At 40.2% G+C, this 16260-nt stretch overlaps 1 protein-coding gene and 1 pseudogene across 3 annotated transcripts in view; one reads left to right on the forward strand and one right to left on the reverse strand.

Annotated features, from left to right (window-relative positions):
* Positions 1-16260, reverse strand: part of Kcnk2 (potassium two pore domain channel subfamily K member 2) — a 183024-nt gene that overhangs the window by 19910 nt on the left and 146854 nt on the right. For all 3 annotated transcript variants that reach the window (XM_087194234.1, XM_087194235.1, XM_004853567.4), the window contains exon 6: positions 15463-15602. In XM_087194234.1, the coding sequence (XP_087050360.1) occupies positions 15463-15602 (140 nt within the window). The remainder of the gene's footprint in view (positions 1-15462; positions 15603-16260) is intronic.
* On the forward strand, positions 1319-2466 carry LOC106010066 (dnaJ homolog subfamily C member 28-like; annotated as a pseudogene).

Raw genomic sequence — 16260 nt, forward strand, 5'->3', positions numbered from 1 at the left:
CGCCTCCCAACCAAATACAGCAGCCGTGTCAGATCAGCTCTGCAGAAACTCGGCTCGCTCGGGTGGGGGTGCTGACGCGCACCGCTGTGTTGTAATTAACTCAGCTGAGCTGCAATGGGGCTGCCCAAGAAACCAAAAGGAAAAAACACAGAAAATAGAGCCAAAGGCCATGGACATAGAGTGGATGGGACAGACTCTCGCCCTGAAAGAGGGGGACCACCCACCCGAGCCTGGGGTGCGCAGGGACCTGTCTCTGAAGCCACACTGGGGGGTCTTGTGAGGTTCAAATTCAGGGGAAGCTTGAAGGGAACTTTCTATTATGAGCGAAAGGCAAACAGCTGCAGTATTATTGTTTCCACCCTTCATCCTTTAGAGGAAATGTTTCTAAACAGTTCTGAAGGCAGAGAGATGGGCACACACTGGCCTGCAGCCACCGGAGCTGTCAAAGCATCTACTCTCGGTGCATCACAAGAAAGGGACCCTGCTGAGATAGAAAATACACTGCCAGTCCCAGGGCAGGCTGACTTCTGCAGAGAGCACTTAGGCGACCACTCCATGCTTTAGAGAGCAGGGTTTGACCTATTTTTGCTTGTACCCAGGAAACCGAGAGAGAGCTGTGTCAATTACAACAGGCTCCTGTTCGAACTTGCTCTGGTTGTTTCATGAAGTCTATGTTACATCCAGCACTAAAGGAGCAAGGAATATTCAGGAAGGTGAGAGAACACAGGGAGAAAGAACAATAAATCCAGTACCTCTCCAGGACTTTGCTAGTGCTACCTGATATCACCTATCTGACACTGATGGAAACAGACCCGGCTTCATGATCTCTCTCATTAAGTCAATGCGTCGAGTGGGTGGAAGGAGATGCGCCTCGTGCTTGTGTCTGATTTTAACATCTTGGGGGATTAACAATGAAGCTCTCAAAGGCTCTGCCGACTTCTGAGTCACCCTCTCTCATCAGCCCTTCTTTCTCATCGTCCTTTCTTTCAAATGTGACGGCCGGTTGCTCATACAGTTTGCATAATACATGATGAAAAGTTCCAGGAAAAGGGAGAAGAAGAGAGGATTAACCAATTCATTTTTTCTCTAGTTTAAAAATCTCTTCAGAGAGCGAAGCATGGGGGCGGAAGCCGCTGAGCCCCTTTCCGGCATCAGTGAAGGTGAGCAGGGGCGGGAGGGGAGCGTTTCCCCCGTTGGCCGATGCTCACCTGTAACCACCGCCATGGATTTAACCACATCCATCCCAGCCAACTCTACAATCCATGGATTCCAACTGTTCATGCAAGATCATTACAAACACTGGGTTCAATAACGGACAATGTGTCCAGTGATAGCTCAGCTCTTAAGAACTCATCTGATAAATTCTTCACTGATTCTGGATCGAGTGAAAATGCTTTCCTGTCTTGGTGCCATTAGAAATAGAATGATACCGACCCATAAATCCAAAAAGAAGATCAGAGGATATTATAGGCTGGTGAATCTAGAAGAAGGATGCTCTGTAGAAGATGTCCAGGAATCTTTTCATAAGCTTGCCAAGCAATATCATCCAGACAGCAGCCCTAGTGCCACAGACTGCAACATTTATAAGGATGGAAGAAGCCTATAGGAATGTGCTTTCCCATGTGACAGAGCAAACAAATGCCAGACAGAATAAAGTGGAAGAAACAGAAGAAAAAGAAGAAAAAGAAGAAAAATTCAAATATAACGCACCCCAACACCGGCATTATTTAAGTTTTGAAGGTGGTGGTTTTGGGACTCCGAGTCAGAGAGAGAAGCAATACAGGCAACTCAGGGCAGACCGTGCAACAGAGCAAGTGATGGAATATCAAAAGCAGAAGCTGCAAAGGCAGCATTTTGCAAATAGTGTAACTGTTAAAGATGTAAGACAGAGCAGAGAACAAAAGATAACTCAAGCAATAGAACATGTAGTGGAGGACCTCATTCAGGAATCAATGGCAAAAGGACACTTTGACAATCTCACTGAGAAGGGAAAACCTCTAAAAAAGTTTTCTGGCTGTTCATATATTGATCCCCTGACCCACAACCTGAATAGAACATTGATAGATAATGGATACCAACCAGAATGGATCCTAATGCAAAAGGAAATAAATGATACTACTGAGTAACTCAGAGAGGCAATTTTAGAGTCTAGAAAAAAACTTGGGAATCCAATGATGCCAATAGAACAGAGGCAGTGGAACCAAGTTTGTGAACAGTTTGAAGAAAACATCAGAAAACTGAACAAGCGAATTAATTTCATTGTTCCCATCCTGACCAGGCAAAAAGTCCATTTTGATGCACAGAAAGAAATTATCAAGAGTCCAGAAAATATACGAGACTCTTATTAAAACAAAAGAAATCACAGATAAAAACTCAAATGACATTAATCAGGGCGAAGAGAAAACCCCTGGAGTCAAGATAGGTTTTTTAAAATGGATAAATCTCTGGAAATTCATTAAAATATGACTGCTGGAATATTTTCTATCACAGCACTGCCCAGATTCATTTTCAGATGACATCAGACATAAAGGCTGGGTTACTCACGTGCCTTTGTATTCATCACAAAACTACTCACACTCCAATGATGGGTGAGAAAGCTAAGAAACTGAGTCGGAGAAATTTTGATCAGCTCTGCTCATACGGATATAGCAAAAGAAAAGATCTCACGTCTAAAGGAAACAGTCCATTTCAGAGTGCAGGTGTCAGTAGTCAGGTGAAATGAGCTAGAACCGAGATCAGACTTGGGGATCATACAAGGTATTCAAAAAGCCTTAGTGTAGTTTTAGGCTCTAATAACTTAGAAGCAGTTACGATTTGCCATTGTCAAACACAGGTACTTCAACAACAAAAATCCTGAATATGTATTAGCAAAACACAAAACTGAAGTATGGTAAAATGTAACCAACTAAACCTCCAAATGACCTGTTCGTTTTACAAGTTTGCTGCAGTTCTACTTATTAAAACTCAAAACTGTTTTAAGACTTTTAGAAAATCTTCTATATGGGTGAAAAGGTTAAGATCAGGAAATTAGTTTGATTGCTGCACTCCTTATATTATAAGGCCTTCTCTCTGGGTACTGAATGAAAAAAAATACCAAACGTCTAGGTTGTACTTTTTCTTGCCTACTTTCATTATGCACTGGCTGCAGAAATAATCAGGCAAGTTAGTTGATTTAGAAATTCCTTAAGTGGGCTGGGGATTTAGCTCAGTGGTCCTGCCGTCTGCCTCGGAAGTGAAAGGTACCGAGTTCAATCCCCAGTACCATAAAAGAAAAGAAAAATGAAATTCCTTAAGTCTCTCCAGTTAAATCAGACTCCTCAGAGGCTTTTGAGTGATATGAAAATCCAATTTACTGTCTTGGACCTAACGTGCCTTAGGGACCCTTTCATAAATAAAGACAAGATACAGTATCTGAATTTTCTGCATTTGTATCTTCGACTAATGACAAGAGATTGAAATTCAAGAGATTATTTTGTCCTGTCCATTCCAGAAAATCTCATGTTTAGGCAGGTGTGGTAGTGCACATCTGTAGTCCCAGTACTTAGGAGGTCGAGGAAGGAGGAACACCATGAGTTTGAGGCCACCCTGAGCTCCATAATGAGTTCAAGGCCAGCTTGAACTACATAGTGAGACCCTGTCTTGGAAGGAAGAAAGAGAGGGAAAAGTCTAACTTTTAAAGTCTTGGATGATTGGTCTGCCACCAAATTGGGCACCTAGGAGGAAGTAGAAGGTGATGAAGAGCAATTGGTCTGTTTCTAGAATGCTTTGGCATAGATGTGACTCAGAAGCATGGCACCCAACACTCTGATTTTAAAAGACAAGTTATTTTATAAAGTGTGTGATAGTTAAATCAAAAAATAAACCTACATTGTCAAAAGGAAAAAAAAAATCTCTTCAAACTGCCATTTCCCCAACGGGGGACAATCCATACATATATGACTTCTTTGTGGAGACAAAATACCTGTGAATGTTAGCAAATGTAAGAAATAGGGCAGGGGATTTAGCTCAGTGGTGCCGCCACCTGCCTTGCAAGTGCAAGGTCCCGAATTCGATCTCTGGTATCAAAAAAAATGTAAGAAATAAAGCCATTTGTGGATGCCAAATCTGGACAAATGGAACATATTCGTGATATGAACATTTGTAATAATGTTCAAAGAAGCAATGGTATAGACATATAAAGTGAAAATTTACAAACCTAAAGTTTAAATTTGGCTCAATTAATAGTATACAAATAGGACACCATTGTCACAAACAGACAACAGGAGAAATGGACTACAAACAGTATATTTATCAAATATAAATTCTACAACATTAACATTCTCCAATAACTTTTGAAACAACACTTTTGAATAATGTGCTTTTGACATGTAACAGCTACACCTGTCATCATAAAACCTAGTGTGTATTTGGCAAAGTAAGGGACCTAGAAGCAACTTCACATTTATATTTCTTAAGTAGGTACTGTATCATGAGACCCAGCTTTAGCCAATTATACTTTAATAGCAGCCATCGTTTCTACCAATTTCATGGCTGAAATTAGTTGTAAACTTTTTGTAAGGCTTAATCCACTTATTTAAAATGAGGAGTGCTCTAATTTGGTAATTTTTAATTAGGTCCCCTTCAAAAAATCATTAGCGATGGCATCACACTCCCCACGACCCATGAAAAGCTGCGTGGAGCATGCGGGCAGACCCCCTAGCCAGGTGTCTACTGTCAAATAGCAATTACACAGCGTGTTTCCATTTTTTATGCCCTTTAAGCTGCATGATGTCTCCAAGCCATGAACACGTTTATTCCTACTGAGCAGAAGCATCCCAGTATGTTCCCTTCTCAAACTACAAAAGCCACACACTGTGTTCTACCAGTGGTGCTCGTTAATACCTAGATTGACATTTAAGTGTGAGAGATAGTCCCAGGGCTGCACGGGCCTTTCAGGGTGTGACACAGTGGGAAGAGGGGCTACTGTCCCAGGACAGCCTCTCCAAACTCCTCAACAGATCAATGCCACCGTGCCTCAGGGGCTCCATCCCCAAAGCAGACCACAGTATCAAAAATGCCAAGAGTCTTCCTGTCACGAAACTGTCACCTCAGGAATAAAAACTAACTATTCATCTAGCATCCAACTTGCTGTCTCCAACTCTGTTCTGGATTTTACGGTACTGACTCAGGTTTTTTAAATTGAAATGTGAATTGTTTTACCCTGTTTAAAATTTTAAATACCTCATGTGCCAAACTACTTAATGATGAAAATAAATCATGCCTTAAATATTAATCACAGCTTATTTGGATCTGTAAGTCATAGTGGAATAACTAAAATCACCCCAATAAACTTTGGTTTTATTGTAAAACAAAGTATAACAAAATTAAAACTTTATTTCTGATTTGACAGAGAAGGAAATTCATCCCTTTCTCCTTTATCACTGAGGTATAAGATATGCCAGCAATGAAAACAAGCACGAAAGCCCTCCCTGCATTATTTTCCATCAGTGATGTCAAACATTTTAGAACTTTCAAAAGTAACAAAGAACCCGGTGTACCACACGCACCACAGGTTCGGCACCACTGTTTCAGGTTGACTCAGATTTTCTGAATTGCAATTCTACCACTTCTGCTGAATCGAATCATTTCATGTCTGTACTTGTTTGTGCATTCGCCTCAACAAACATTTGAGCACCCATAACAGTCGACCTTTGAGTTACGACTGGCCTAACATATGGAAAACTTGGGTTACAATCAGAAGTTTAGTTTTAACTCATGACCAGAGTCTTGAGTTAAGACCCAAATGCCAGCCATTTGTGCTTCCAGATGGTCTCAGATACAGATTTAACCCTTGGAGAGTTCTGGAAGGAACATGACAGCATCTTTCCTGTGTGGGGTTGAGAAATCCTGGGCCAGTGTCTCTCTAAGGACACCGAGATCTGCCTGTGTACAGGAGAGAGACTTTGAAGGCTGTGTAGAGATGTAGCTCAGTAAAAGGAAAGTCTACATATAAAGCAAATTCTTTGTCCTTCGATGCAATCCTGAACAGATGTACAGAAATAGAGCCCTAGATACAGAAAAGCTGTGAGCAGAAACTGCCTTTTTATAGTAATAGGAACGTCTGGTCACACTATTTAAAGCCCATCCTTAGTGTCCTTAAAAAGCAGGTTGCTCTATTTTATTTCAAGTATTACTTTGATGCTTCTGTTGTAATAAAACCACTAGTAAATTTTAAATATATTAAATCCAGATAATACACTGAAGCCTATCAGAGATCTGGGAACTGGTAAAGACTTACCGACTATGAATGTGGCACCTACAGTTTAAATATCCCAAATTAGGATTATTATTTTAACTCTTTTGTTGGATTATACTATTAATAGAGTAGGACATATGAAATTTAAATCTCCTAAATTATTATTGTTTTCCTTGAATCAGGAAATCTGTGCTTATGGTCTCCCACTGAATTTGTGAGGACAGCGGATATTATAATGCAGGAGAAACACTCCTCCGTCTCAGTGGCTGGAGGTAGCAGAGGGTGATAGCTCCTGGGTGGCCACATGCCAGCAGGAGCTCTGCTCACTGATTACTCGGGGACCAGGGCTGACACAGAGCACAACGCCTCCCCCAGTGACCATGCCAGAGGCAAGTCAGACCTTGCAAGACCAGAAGCAACTGAACCTTCCTCCCATTTGCTCCCATCTATCCCACCCGTAGCTTGGTGCCCTGGTCTATTATGTGGCTCCCCAGCTGCCACGGGAAGCAGAAATGCCTTTGGAAGGGGAGGCAAATGACAACATTTCATGAGCGGTACTGATGCCTAATGCTTTTCCTGGAGGAAGGACAGGCACACTTCCCTGTTCTGAAATGAGAGAGCTTGATGTCGTGTGTGTGTGTGTGTGTGTGTGTGTGTGTGTGTGTGCATGTGTAAATGGACACACACACTAGCATGCACATAACCAAAAGGCATTCTTTTGGTTCAATCCAACCCTAAAACAGGAAGCATTAAGCTCCCTTATTACAACTACAATGCCACCCATGAGCACTAGGCAAATCATCACACTTCGGTGGAAAAGATGGCCCAATAATTCCGATTAAACTTCAAAGAGCCCTCCCTACTCTCAGTCCCAACCAGTCATAAACAACCCAGTATTTATTCAGGAACAGTCATGTACAAAGAGCAACTAAAAAATTCACTCGTCGGTCCATCTTTGAAAACACGTGCCTATGTTCTCAGAAAATGTAATTTGATTTTTTTCATAGAGTTGACTGGTTTTAGCTGGGGATTTAGATCAGTGGTTCTGCCACCTGCCTCAAAAGCGCAAGGACCCGAGGTCAATCCCCAGTACCAAAAAAAAAAGTTAACTAGTTTTAGCTCCGAATATAAGTAAGCACAATACTTTGACTTGACAAAGAAAATCCAAAAGCAATTTCAAAGGCAAAGTTCATGGTGGCCATTTTTCCTAATACAAAATCTCGGAACAGGCAATAGTTTCAAAACAACCAAAGGAGACAGAGAACATTAAATCTTGGTGCACTAAATCCCCATAATGTGATCTCTAACTACAAAAGTGCTTTGAGGCAAATGCTATTAGCTTATTTTCCTATTATGTACAAACGAATAGGAAAAACTACTCTGCATTTCTATTACCAGATGATATACTTTGAAATACTTGAAGCAAAAAGAATGCACAATTTATAAATAATGAGTTCAATCTAAAAAAGAAAAATAAGGAATCTCCTAAAGTTTTTTTAAGATAACAATTAAGTTACTTGGTTTAATAATGGGAGGAATTTGTATGCATTCTATGACAGTTGAGACCACAGGACAACAGAAAATCTGCATGTGTAATTCAAGAAAGGAATTAAGACAACAATATTCCATGTAGATTTAGGAAATATTTAATGTAGAAATTTGTTTTCAGGCTCATAGAAGATCTAGCAGATTTGAAATTCTATATTCATTTTTTCCAGAGGCTATTCTGCACTATGATTTTGTGACTGAATCATAGCAATAGGCATGCTCTCAATGTTTTCTTTTCTTTTTTATAGTTATTATTTCAGCCAGATAAAATGTTTAGACATATGAGCAGTCAGTGTTTTTATGCTTGATCTAGAACGATAGATGATATACAACAATTTTTATTGCAGGTAATCATTTGACACTAATCTCTTCAGAATCAAAGAGGAAAAGACCCAGGATTTAGTAAGCACTTAGCCATCACACACAACTTTCCCATGCACCCTTAGGCACTCATAGAGGAGATGCCACTACCCTCTTTTATAGCCGAAGGGGGACTCCAGAGAGAGGAGGTATCAGGGTGACGTATGCAGAGCTAGTAAATCATTGAGTTAGAACTAAATCTCAGCTCTATGGTCCCCAAAGCCTGTGCACTCTTCAGGATTCTCACAAATCATTTCCATTCACTTGAAAGAATGTTAAAGCTTTAGATTTCAAGATTCACTGATTTATTTTCTGATATTCTCTCCAATCTCTTTTTTCAGAGTGCTGAGGTCTTTGATTTCTCTTGTTAGATTGATTCCTAGGCATTTCGTTTTTTTGGATGCTATTGTGAAAGGAGTTGTTTCTCCAGTTCCTCTCTCAGTGAGTCTGTCCTTCATGTAGCGGAAAGCTATTGAGTTTTGTGTGTTGACCTTGTATCCAGCTACTTTACTGAATTTGGTTACTAAGTCTAGAAGACTTTTGGTGGAGTTCTTGGGGTCTTCTATATAGAGTATCATGTCATCTGCAAATAATGACAATTTGACTTCTTCATTTCCTATCTTTATTCCTTTTATTTCTTTCTCGTGTCTAACTGCCATGGCTAATGTTTCCAGAACTATATTGAGCAGAAGTGGTGATAGTGGACATTCTTGTCTTGTTCCTGATTTCAGTGTGCAGGCTTTCAGTTTCTGACCATTTGGTATGATGTTGTACCGTAGCATAATGAGTGAACAAAGTAAACTTTCTATGCCATTCTCTGCAGTTACACAGCAAGAAACAGGTCAGGTTAGGGCCTTTGTTTCTAAAGGAGGAGGGAGGGAGGGAGAGAAGGAGGGGTACTTGGAGACAGCACAGCACAGGGGGACAAGGCCGGGCCATCTGGGCTGGCCCCTGAGTCCACGCTAACCGGGGTTCAACCTTCAGCAACTCACCTCTCTATGCATCAGTCTGCCTTTTACTGTTGTTTGTCCTCTTCTTTTTATTCTCCTTTCCAGATGTTCATTTACCAGCTAAAGGGTAACCTACTGAGATGAGCACCGGACTGGCAAGAGAAGAGACTGTCTCTGACATGAGAACAACAGGCCAGCAGAGCCCCGGCGGGGTCTGACTGCTCTGACGTCCCCAAAGCACAGAGAGGGGCACCGATGCCCGCGGGTCACAGAGAAAGAGCCCTACTGAGTTCCTTAGTGTTAAGAGCCCACTGGGATACATTCTGCCTCTATTTTATTTTATTCTTACCCTATGGCCGAAATAGTTGTATGCATTAAAATATAAACCTGAGAAGTTTTATGATCACAGTATGCTATGTTTATAGTTCCACTTCAATTAGTCATTTTTAGCTACTTTAGTATCTCAATAAGTGAAAATGACAACAAAAAACAACATTAAAAAATCATTACTAAGCAGTGTTCCCCTTTCCTTTCAATGTTAGAAATAAAAGTCTTAGGCGATATATGTATATATTTGGTCTGAACATAAAAAGAAGGAAGAGAGGGAGGGAGGGACCAGGGCAGTATGAAAAGAAAGAAGAAAGGAAAAAAGTAATGTCAGTCTATGATAAAACTAATCTCTAATCAAACAGTAAATGCCTTCTTATTCCAAACTCTTTTTCCATTCCTCGAAGAAGAAAAGTCTCACAAACATTAAAATATCAGGAAGGAAAGTCGCTAGCGCCATAGAGTTGGCCTCGAACCGAAGACAGTATTCATCATATCGCAAGTGCCTGGTACACACTTTCTGAATGGATGCAATAAAGGATTCAGGAATGAATTAGACATCACAGAACTCTAATTCCCACCTGACCTCTTTGCCTCCGGTTTCTCCCTTCCCTGCCACTGACCTAGTGTTGTCCACAGCCTGCCACCCACCACGCACCATCCCCACTGACTGAGACACCACGTGTGTCTACCAGCACCTAGGGTTCAGGTGGCTGCTGCTCCACCCACGAGCATAGGTTGCTATTAGCTAGGCTCCATGGGCTCCCATTTCCATAAAACACTGCGAAGGTTACAGTGCTTTAGACTCATGCTTGATATGCCCAAAGACCCTCCTCAAAACATCATCTCCTTGCCCTTCCCACAAATCAATTTATTTAACTACATTCTTGCTAAGTGGTGCTTTATACAATAAGGCCAATCCATCGCCTTACACCAAGGTGCTACTTCACCTCTCCCTTCCAGCTCTTCCATAGACTGACTCTACAAGTCTTCATTAGGTGACTCATACACACTCCCAGCTTCCATTATCATCTGTGAAGCTATGACCTTCAACCGTCTCCGAGCTGCCATGTTTCCTACACTCTGGGCACCCCATGCACGGGGGTTTGCATTAGCTGCTTCCCATGTACTCAAATCCTCTCCTCTTCCTGCGTTCTTTCCTGTGTTGGGTGACCCTACCCAAGATTAGAATCACAGGTGGCATTCCTTCTCTTTTATGCCCTCAGATTAAGAATTACCAAATTCTGTTTTTTCTGTCCTGAAAATATTTTTACAATCCACGCTTTTACCTCCATCTCTCCCGACTGATTTCTCTGCATCCAGCTCTGTTTGCTTCTCATCTGTCTTTCCCAGGGTTTCCAAAAGCATTCCTTCTACTTGCTTTAAATCCTTCAATGGCTCCCTGAGGCTTTCAGAATAAAGTCTAAATTTTTTTTAAAAATATGATATAAACTTCTCATATCAAAAGCACTTCTATAAGAAATGATAAAGCACTCTACTGTAAAATTTTCAGGGCCCAGCCTGCACCTGTCCTTTAATTGCTTATTTCTGGCCAAAATAAGGAGTCTTCAAGTCCTGAAAAGGTGATTGCTGCCCTGAGTGAATCTCAGAAGAAACCAACACTGCCACCAGGAAATCCGATGAAGAAAATAATGTCCCTCTACATTCTTGGTCCCTTCAGAATAATAGAACTTGCCGGGGATTTAGCTCAGTGGTTTCGCTGCCTGCTGCGCAAACGCAAGGACCCGAGTTCGATCCCCGGTACCAAAAAAATAAAAAAAATAATAAAAATAATAAGACTTGTTCAGTGACAGGCCTTTCAAGGCTGTTTAGCACTAGATGAAAGGTCTTTTCTTCACATAAAGCCAACTTATTAAAGTGAGTGTCTCTAATTGCAAAAATATCTCTAGACTAAAGAAATACTATTGATGAGGAAGGGTGGCCTGGTCATCCATTCACTGTGGCCGGCCACCCTGCGGTGATGGGAGCCACTATGCTGGTGTTTATCTCCCAGAGACAGGGGGGATTTGGAATCTGTGGTGCATCGATATTAATCCCAGCAGCACAGACAGCACAGCTGCCATGCACAAGAAATGCGAACAGAAAGTAACAGCCCACATCTGCAGAAAGAGAATGCTCGCTTCCCTGTCAGGCCCCTCAGCCAGCACAGATCTCACCTTCTGAGTGCTGTGGTCACATCTTACTTCTATTACACCTGCCTCAGGACCAGCAATACTGTACTATGCATAGTACCTAAGTAAGCTTTTTTTATACAGGGAAACATCATTTCCTCAAGCAAGGAGAGGCTCATAGACAATTAGTCATGCAAGTCATGCAATCTTTACTATAGAACATATGCCTAGTATCCGCTACAGCTTAACAATGAAACACTTTTCAGACACAGGTATGTCTCCAGCGAAAAATAAGAGTTCATTATTGCCTTCCTGGAGGAATACTGATCAACTATAATTTTATCTGGCACTCCTGAAACAATGTAGGGTTGCTCCAACTAATTGTTTCCTCTTCAAAGATTTCAGAGTGATTAGCCACACCAATATGTTTTATTTCAGTGTGTGAATGGAAAACAGCATTTTTTCTTACTTCCAAACATCATAATTTCATTAAATTTTTCTTTGTTGGAAACAGCATATGTTTTATCATTAAAAAATGAAATAGGGCCATATATAATAAGCTCTATATGTTTATAACTTACCAATATGGTTGAAACAGATTTGTTTTTGAAAAAAAAAAGAATATGAGGCTGGGATTTATAATTAGGCAAAATCTATTCCTTCAGGTAATATATATGCTTAGTATAGGAATCTGATTCTGTATTTTATTCTGTATTTTTATAACCTATACTAGTTATGTTTTATGGAGAGGATTCTATCATTAAAGCTATTAAGCAATTTCATTCATGAAAACTAAAAGTTAGAAAGCAAACTTTGTAGCCTTGGGGTGCAAACCAGTGTTGGAGCATGTTCTTCGTATGAGCAAGGCCCTGGGTTCCATCCCTAGCCCCACAACAGAAGAGGGGGAGACAGGGAGGAAGGTCTTGTTGCTTCTGAAGATTCTGGAAGCTTTTAAAAGTTGGAGACTCTGGGATGCTGAGATGCAGAAGGTGAAGAATTCATATTGACTGGTCACCTCACCACTGCAGGCTCATCTGCTTGAAGATGACAACTAGAATATATTTAGTAGGTTTTAACTGAATTATAGATTCTACCGGCTTATTTAAAACACTACTATTCTCTTTCCATTGCTACAGAAATTTGAGTACTGTTTTATTTCTAAAAGCTTCATTCCTGAAATCTTCAGATAAATTATAAATTGCTTTTCTCTCTCTTTCTTCAAATTCTTTGTTGGATTTGTGACCTTACTCTGCATTTCCTTCAATTGCATTATAAATCAGAAAATATACATCTGCTTAAAGAGAGAATTCTTCTTTCACTGGCTCAGCTCTCCAGAGCAGTTGCAGCTTCAGAGGCTGCACATAAACTTGTGGTCGTGGCCTCTCCTCACATGTGCTTTCCACAGATCCAAGTGCCAGGAAGGACACATTCCTCAGCACACAAGGTGGAAGCAAAATGATTTGCTTTGCGGTGACGAAGAAAAAGGTTTCTCCTCTGTGTTTAATTAGCGTGAAATCACTCACACTTTTAATTGAAAGTCATGAAGATCCCTCGTAGATAGGCACACACCCTAATTTCTCATATACAATATACCAGTTATGCAGACAAATAAATTCACTTGAAAGAGTAATACCATGTTCTGAACTGAGTCCTCCTAATATATGTATTGTTGAAGCCGTAACCTCTGAAGTGCCATAGTTGAAGATAGGGCCTTTAAGAAGATGCCTGAATGAGGTCCTCCTGCAGTACCACTGGGGCTGTTAGAAGAATGCTAGGAGACACCACAGCCTTCGCTGGGCCACAGAGGGAAGGCTACATGGGCCAAGGTGACCAGGCGCCAGCTGCGAGCCAAGGAGGGAGGCCCCACCAGAACCCAACCCTGCTGGCACCGTCTTGGGCTTCACTGCTTCCAGAACTGTGGGAAGACAAACGTGTGGCTTAGACCTCAGACCTTGAGTGTGTGGCATTTGCTAACAGCCGAGCAGACTGTTCGCTGAGAGGGCTACCCCACCAGCACCCTAGAAAGAGCGCTAATGCTTTGTGCCAGTTTCTCTCACTATGAAAAGTAGTAGTTTTTCATAATACAAAAATTTTAAACGTCAATCAAATATTCTGTATCAATATCATAAAGATATCAAATCTCTCCTTGTAACATAGTGGTTTTCAAACTTTATGAGTGTGATCCACAGTAGTATTCATTTGCACATATGTATGTAAGGAGTATATTGAACATTCATAATTATGTATGTGCATACTCTTCCTAATGATCAGACTAATACTACTTTTCCTAATTAAGGAACTATATGAGATGTGTTCTGTCAAATCTGTGTGTGTGTGTGTGTGTGTGTGTGTTAAATCCATTTGAAAGCCAGTTTATGGCTAGACGTTTGAGCAGTTCTTTTTCTTACCTATGGTATCCAAAACATTTCTTAGCTGCAATTTCCTTTTTTCTCTTAGCATATCAAGATCCTTAAAAGTGCACATAAAGTTGAAAAAAAGCCTCTCTCTCTGTCTCTTTCTCACACACACACACACACACACACAGAAACACACACACACTCAGAGTCTAAGACTGAGGTGAATCTAATCCATTCAGATCCTGTTCAAAAGACTTTTCACACAATTTAAGATGGTGTATTACACATTAGGCATAGTGTTTTGTTGACGTGCATATAATACGAAGATGTGGTTTACATGGTGCAACTCAAATACAGATTCACACAAGTACAGTGACTGAGTATGTGAATTCCCAGTTGTGAATACCACATGCCCGGAAGGAAGGCGGGACCCCTGGCATTCCTGTGGGTCACTTTAGGCATCTTGGGCATCAATAAAAATTGTATCACTTGAGAAGATTCAAAGAAAATATTTGTAGAGAAAAGTGCATAGCTTATTCCATTTCTTTTCAGTATATGCTAAAGGATCTGCACTGGTAGCAATCAAAGGTTTAATAAAGATCTCTCTTGGCCTATGAACAGCAGGTAATGAAATGGAGAGGACAATTAAAACAAGACAGCGTGCATGCGTGTGGTGCAGAGTTTATAGATTTGTTGTTTTCTTAAATAATCAGCAAAACTAAGACCCAGAAGCAAAAAGTACAGAATTCATTAAAAAAAAAAAAAAAACAGCACTGTCACACTTGAGCTAATAGTACTTCTGCACATGCAACAGGAAATCAAAATTTAATTTTCCAAAGAGTGAAAATTCAAAATCAGTATTAAGCTTTTCAATTTTCTAAAATTTCATTTATCAAAATTCCATCATTTATTCTCTCTGTAGACTTGTACAAAAATAAGTAAAAGGACATCTTTCTGAGCAGCTATAATACGTGCACAGGAGCAAATGGTCATGATGTACATGGCCTTGGAGACTGTATGTCTGTGTATGTGTGCGTGTGTGTGTGTGTGTGTGTGTGTGCGCATGTGCGCAACCACACATTTACATGGACATAAAGAAGGGAACACTCAAACACACATAAAAATCCACATTAGATAAGACATTCACTATGTCAGACTACAATACTCTGATATAAATACTATTATTTTTACATGATAAAATTCACTTTGTTTTTTGAAGAAAAAAGAAAGAAAACAAAAAAAGAAATGATAATCATGAAAAAAACATTTTAAGTTATATCCTCTTTTTTAGTAAAGATTAACCTCAGTACCTGGCACCCAACTGAGCATCAGGCACCTACAAAAGTATTTAGTAAATATTTCCAAGTGAAAAAATTAGAACTCACGTAATATATTTTCCCATTGTGTCTGACAGTAAATTCATGCCAAATGCAAATATTAGACATTTCAAAACAATGTTTAATATTTGAAAATGTGAACATTTTTAAAAACATTTAAAAAATTTTACTGGATGAGCTAACCACAAATGTTTTTGTGCATCTCTTAGCTCTCACCTCTTCCTTTGTCTTCTTAGATATGACACGGAGCCAGTCCCCAATCATGCTCAGGACAGCGGCAAAGTAGGCCAGCCCCACAAGGATCCAAAACCACACGACAGGCTTGTAGAAGTCCAAATACTCAATATCTGATCCGCCTATGGGAGAAGACCAAAATAGAACTAAATAACTTCAAATTCCGAGAAGTAAACAATCTAGGTAACTGGCTAAAATTATCAACTGAATTTTGGCTTACATGATGTAGAAATCTTATATTCTTATCAATTGACCTATGCTTGTTCTTCATATTGAATTTTTCATTTTTTCTCATGGAACTCTTACCAATAATGATTTGCTTTGTTTTGTTTTTTTCTGGAACTGGAGCTGGAACCCAGGGCCTCATGCATGCTAAGGAAGTTCCTTCACCCCCAGCCTCTTACCAATCTTTTAAAAGCAAATGAAGCAAATGCTTCATAATGAGACCTTTCATTGCTTCTCCAGGTCCTAATGATTTTTTTCTTACTCCATGTCTGTTATTCATTTATAATCTGTCTCAACTAGTCTACTGCCTAATTTAACTATCTAATGTTTCTTGTTCCTCTTTCTACTTCTGTTGTGATAAGTGCAGGTACAGGTTACATTTTTTAGGGCATATATATAACTTGGCATCCTTACGTCAATGCTACCCAGTTGACTCAATGCCAAACTGAATAGAAAGTGGGCACCTCTGGTATCAGTTCTTATTGTAAAGTCATCAATACGTTGATAACAAATGCCAGAGACAATGCCGTGGGTCTAGTGAGAATAAACAGCAAT

This window comes from Heterocephalus glaber, unplaced genomic scaffold (assembly GCF_053883595.1).
Source record: "Heterocephalus glaber isolate CG9 unplaced genomic scaffold, H.glaber_assembly_v1.0 deba00001600, whole genome shotgun sequence".
NCBI lineage: Eukaryota > Metazoa > Chordata > Mammalia > Rodentia > Bathyergidae > Heterocephalus > Heterocephalus glaber.